Here is a 5,559-nt window from a genome sequence, read left to right on the forward strand (position 1 = left end):
AGAATTCAGGTAATTGGGATCACTGCGTGGTGGTGAAAACCTGGTGACTCCGTGACAATAGCAATAATGTAAGTATTATTTGGTTACTAAATAATGTATTTGCAGTCCTTGCTTTCACTTCGCAAGATATATTTTGTGTAGTAAATTCATCAAACTCACCATCCAACGGAGTATACTCTAGAAAAAAAACAAAAACTAACACACAGTATAATTAATTACCGAGTAATGAGAATGAAATATTTGAAAATATTAAATTTGTTGCGTATGTGTATGATAACTTAGCCCAGTTATTATTTAGTCGTGGAAACTGGTGAAAATGGGTTTTATATATATATATATATATATATATATATATGATGGGAGGTTGAGCACCCACCGGCAGAAACATAAAGCGCCTATGCATTTAAGTACTTTTATTAATTAACTACATAACATTAATATTAGAGTAATACTAATTATATTAAGTAGTATAACAGTAATATTAATTAACTACATGTACTTACTATATGTTAGGGTTAGGATTAGGGTTTGGTTTAGGGTTACTTGCATGCAATTATGCATAATTTATTGTTATTATAAGTACATGTATCATGTGTAACAAGGACACTGTAACACTGTGTTACTGCAAATGTCTGTAAATATCATGAAAAAGGTACTGGTAAATTTCTGACACGACGTTGCCCCCTTTCCCCCCCTCTTGACAGTGTACGTTTCAACAGTTTTTTTTCCCCTCCCTAGAAAAATTATTTTATTTACACATTAATTTATCTTAATGCAGGTTAGTGGGAACTCGCCATGGCTGTAGTTAACACTGTCAATGCAGCACATCGCAACAATCTAGATAACTCTCACCACAATCGAACCCTCTACACTGTGTCTGATTGTACACAACTTTGATTTGAATGGGTGCGATGTAGTTTTGTCTCTGTGCACACAACACAAGCCTACTGACAGGGGCGGATCTACCGGGGTGGCAACTGCCACCCTAAGAAAAAGCTGTGCCACCCCAGAATTATCAAAGAATAAAATATAAATGTAAGCAGTGTTTCATGTGCTACTTTTCAGCCGCGGCGATGACAGAGAACACAAAATAATGGCAAAAAAAAGTCTTTCAAATGATCAGTGTGTGAAATTGTTAATGGACCAAAATTGATTACAATGACTTGGTGTGAACAAGTGTCGTTCTTACACAGGTTCAGACCTAAATCACTGGTGGTCGAGGGCCGTATCCCTCAGTAATGTCCCCTGGACTCATCTCCTGCAGGAATTTGGGACTGTCATAGTCAGACGACCTGCCAAAGCCTTCAGAGTCTTCACAATCCATGTCCACTTCAGAAACCTCAGTTAGAACCACTACTGTGTCATCAAGGATAGCATTTACTTTGCAGTCTTTCTCAGTTGGGGAAATGGAGGGAGAACCATAGCTAAAAATCTCATCTGTCAGTAGGGGTGTGTGTCCCTGAGGTGTCATTTGGGAAATAGCGTTCGGCTCTGGTTGGGTTGTAGGAGATTGGCCAGGTAAAATGTTCTGCTGCATATGGAAAGGAGCAAACGGTTAGTCTTGGTTCAGCTGATGGGGAGTCAACAGCAGATCACCAGACACATCACAAATACAAAACACTGCTGAATAAAGAACAATTCCTAAAGAAACAGTTCACCTGAAAATGTTAAATTCTGTCATAATGTAACTGATCTTCATACTGCTTCAAACATGTATGGCTTTATTCTGTTTGTTGTTCATTAAATGAAAGTGGATATCATAGGATATCACTATCATAGGGATATTCCCACAGGTGATAAAAACGTTTGGACCAACATAAGGGTGAATACTTTTTTTGTTGTTGTTGCTGAAATATGCCTATACTAGAATTTAAACGGAAAAAAAAAAAAATACACAATGAAAGGACCAAAAGACACATACCAAAAATTCAGGAATTATGGGGATTTTGGACAACTTCCTCCAAAGCAGCCACACAAAGCCCATGATAATGAAGAGCACAATGGTCCCTCCGCCTAGCAAAGCTGCGATTAGTCCCGTTTTGTCTACAGAAAAGTCAAGAACAATTCAATGAAGCGTCTACACTAGTACTCACAAATAATGACTTTATTTAAGATGAAGGTGAAGTTTAGAATTTCCATACCACTATCAAAATCAGACAGAACTGGGATTCTCAAGCATTCCCCCAAACTGCCATTGATAGGACAGATTAATTAAATAGTTCTTTTTCAGTATTAAATAAATTATGAATATACTTTAAGGGCAAGGAAGTGCTGTTTGGTGCTAGAAGCACAAAAGTGACAATATTCACCTATTTTATTTATTTATTTATTTGTCCTTTATTTAACCAGGTAAAACTTTCTGAGATTAAAAATCTCTTTTACAGAAGTGACCTGGCCAAGATGCAGCATTACATTTCAGAAGAAGAACACAAAACACTGTATTAAAAACAATTAAAAACACTTACAAATTAATTCTTCCTTTAACAGCTCATTAATCAAGAATCTAAAAGTGTTAATTGACACTAAGGTCTGTAACTTCAAGTTGTGTTGTAAAAAGTTCCAATCATTGGGCGCTGCAAACTGAAAAGCTTGTTTTCCAAGGTCAGTTTGTGCAAATGGAACCGAAAGAATGTACAAGTCCTGTGAGCGCAGAGAATAAGCTCCAGGAGCTGGGTGAGGGAACAAAGATATGGAGGCAGTAAAGCTGAGATGGATTTATAAATAAACAGGTAACAGTGAATACGTCTGCGTGTTGATAATGACGTCCAACCAACTCTATTATACAAATCACAATGATGGGTACTAACATTACAATTTAATATAAACCTGAGCGCACCGTGATACAAAGTGTCCAGAGAACCTAAAAGTTTGGTAGACGCCGATTTATACAGAATGTCTCCATAATCACGGACTGGCATAAATGTGACAGAAACCAATCGTCTTCTTGCCTCAAATGAAAAGCAGGGTTTATTTCTATAATAGAACCCAAGCTTTACCTTTAGTTTTGTCCTTAGTTCATTAATATGGGATTTAAACGTTAAGGAGTCATCAAGCATAACACCGAGATATTTACATTCTGTCACTTCATCAATTATGGTACCCTGTGAGGTTTTGAGTGATAGTTGATTTGCCACTTGTTTCTTTGATCTTGAAAATAACATAGCTTTAGTTTTAGTCACATTCAAAGGCCACAAAGCCTTTGTTGCACAACATCAAAAGCACTTAAGGACACAGCTTGGTGTAATTTAGTTGCGCTACAATAAATCACAGTGTCATCAGCATAAAAATTAAAATTAAAATGACCAATATTAAAATCAAGATTATTAATATAAATAATAAAAAGCAGAGGCCCCAAAACAGACCCCTGAGGAACACCCCTCATAATCTGCAATGGTGCAGATGAATGGCCTTCCATTTGCACACATTGTGTTCTGCCCACTAAGTAGCTTTCAAATCAAGAGGTTGTCTCATTTGACATTCCAATTTGTTTCAGTCTAGTTTTTAATAAACTGAAATCAACGTTATCGAAAGCCTTGGACAGATTGATAAAAAGTGATACACAATAATTACCTTTATCAAGCGCCTCAGTGATATTGTTTATAACCCTAGTCGCAGCTGTGGTTGTGCTGTGTTGTTTCCTAAAACCAGACTGATTATGTGATAAAATATCATGTTCCATAAGATATGAAATCAACTGCTCACTAATGAGAGATTCAAAAACCTTAGACAAAATACAAAGTTTAGAAATTGGTCTATAGTTATTCATATCGGAAGGATCTCCTCCTTTTAACAATGGGAAAACAAAAGTAGACTTCCATATACTTGTGTATTCATTTAAACTCGGTGAAAGATTATAAATATATGTCAAAGGGGCAGCAATGTAATCTGCAGCTAATTTAAAAAAAAGTGGTTCTAATTTGTCAGGACCAGCTGACTTATTTACAACTAGTAGTTTGAGAGCTTTTTTTATCTGACAAATAGAAAGCGTTTTAAAACTGAAATTAAGAGCTTTTAAATGCTTTTCTCTGTTTTCCATATCATTATTCATATCTATAGTTTTAGGTACCTTAATCGACGATCCTACAGCAACGAAATGTTCATTAAAACAGTTCAGCACCTCTCCGTCATTCAAGATTTTTATGGTATTGTCCATTATGTACAAAGGAAGTCCGACAGGCTTTTTTGCACCTGAAATAGTCAATATGTTTTCCAGAATTTCTTAGGTTTGTTTAGATTATGAGTTGTTTCATTTAAAAAGTAATCAACTTTGGCTTTCCTTGTCATCATTGTACATCGGTTACGTAATTGTCTAAAACAAAGCCAATCGGATTGAAGATCGGAATGCCTTGCTCTAGACCAAGCGACATCACGCTCATGAAGCAAATTCGATAAAATGGGAGAGAACCAGGGGTTATCTCAACCCTTTACACAATATTTTTTGAAAGGCGCATGTTTATTAATGATAGTGATGAGCCCTTCATAGAAATAATTCCAGGCACACTCAATGTCTGGAATCAACTAAATCTTCTCCCAGTCAAGCGGAGCAAGGTCATGAACAAAACCTGTCAGGGTTGGGGATGAGGCGAGGACTCACTGATGCAGGAGATGGGCTTTTATTAATAAAATAAAACAAAAACTACCCCGTGGGGGAAAAACAGGCTGGCACAACAAGGCAAGGCAAGGCAAGGCAGGATCAGGACAAGGCTGACAGGATACATGTGATGACAAACTGGCACGGGACTTCAAAACACAAGGAATAAATAGGGAGCAAATGAGGAGGGTAACGAAGGAAACACAGGTGGGGCAAATTAACCAATAATCAGGTAACAAGATCGGTGGAATCAAGTCAATTGACATGAGAGCACATGGCACACAGGAAACAAAGACGAAAGCCATGTGCTCACACAAAACAAAAACACAAGCACATGGCCAGCAAAACAAATCACAAGCCATGTGCTTGAACAAAACAAGACACGAACACGCAGCTAATGAGAATACTCATAAGCCGCATGTTCACACAAGACAAGACAGCACACAGCCATCGAAAACCAAGCTGCGTGCTACACAGCACAAGACAAAACAGGACATGAAAGCATGCAGCCGATAACACGAGCTGCGTGCAACAACAAGAAAAGCATGCGGCAGAAAACAAACCGTGTGCTACACAAAACACAACACACGTGGACAGAAGAGCGCACGGCCGAGCAAACTCGAGACCGCACGCTCCCACAACAGACAGAACATGGAGCGCGAGTGTCCGGACCCCGACACAAAACCAAAACTCAAGACATGAGTGCTGGGATCCGAATACCACGCTCCAACATGAAACAAGGCACGCAGACAAGAGAGCGTACGGCTCGAGAATACTCGAAGCCGCACACTCACATAAAAACAGGACATGATGTCCTAACGAGGAACACCAAAAACAAGAAAGTAACAAGACAGCACAAACATGACAACACAAGACCGACACACAACAACAGACAACGCAAGAAAAGAAAAATCAAAACACAAAGACAAAGAGGGGAGGGAGGGAGGGGAGCCAAGCCAGTGCCAGCA

General features: G+C 38.3%; 1 protein-coding gene across 1 annotated transcript in view; it reads right to left on the bottom strand.

The window, feature by feature from the left end:
• Positions 1–1,067: 1,067 nt before the first annotated feature.
• The window catches only part of ifngr1lb1 (interferon gamma receptor 1-like b1), a 26,635-nt gene continuing 22,143 nt past the window's right edge, over positions 1,068–5,559 (bottom strand). Inside the window, exons 6-7 of the mRNA NM_001360904.1 lie at positions 1,922–2,043; positions 1,068–1,531 (exon numbers count right to left, since the gene is read on the bottom strand). Coding sequence (NP_001347833.1) covers positions 1,202–1,531; positions 1,922–2,043 — 452 coding nt within the window. The 3' untranslated portion in view covers positions 1,068–1,201. The remainder of the gene's footprint in view (positions 1,532–1,921; positions 2,044–5,559) is intronic.

The sequence above is a fragment of the Sinocyclocheilus anshuiensis genome, unplaced genomic scaffold (assembly GCF_001515605.1).
Source record: "Sinocyclocheilus anshuiensis isolate Anshui unplaced genomic scaffold, SAMN03320099.WGS_v1.1 scaffold1540, whole genome shotgun sequence".
In the NCBI taxonomy this organism is placed as follows: Eukaryota; Metazoa; Chordata; class Actinopteri; order Cypriniformes; family Cyprinidae; genus Sinocyclocheilus; species Sinocyclocheilus anshuiensis.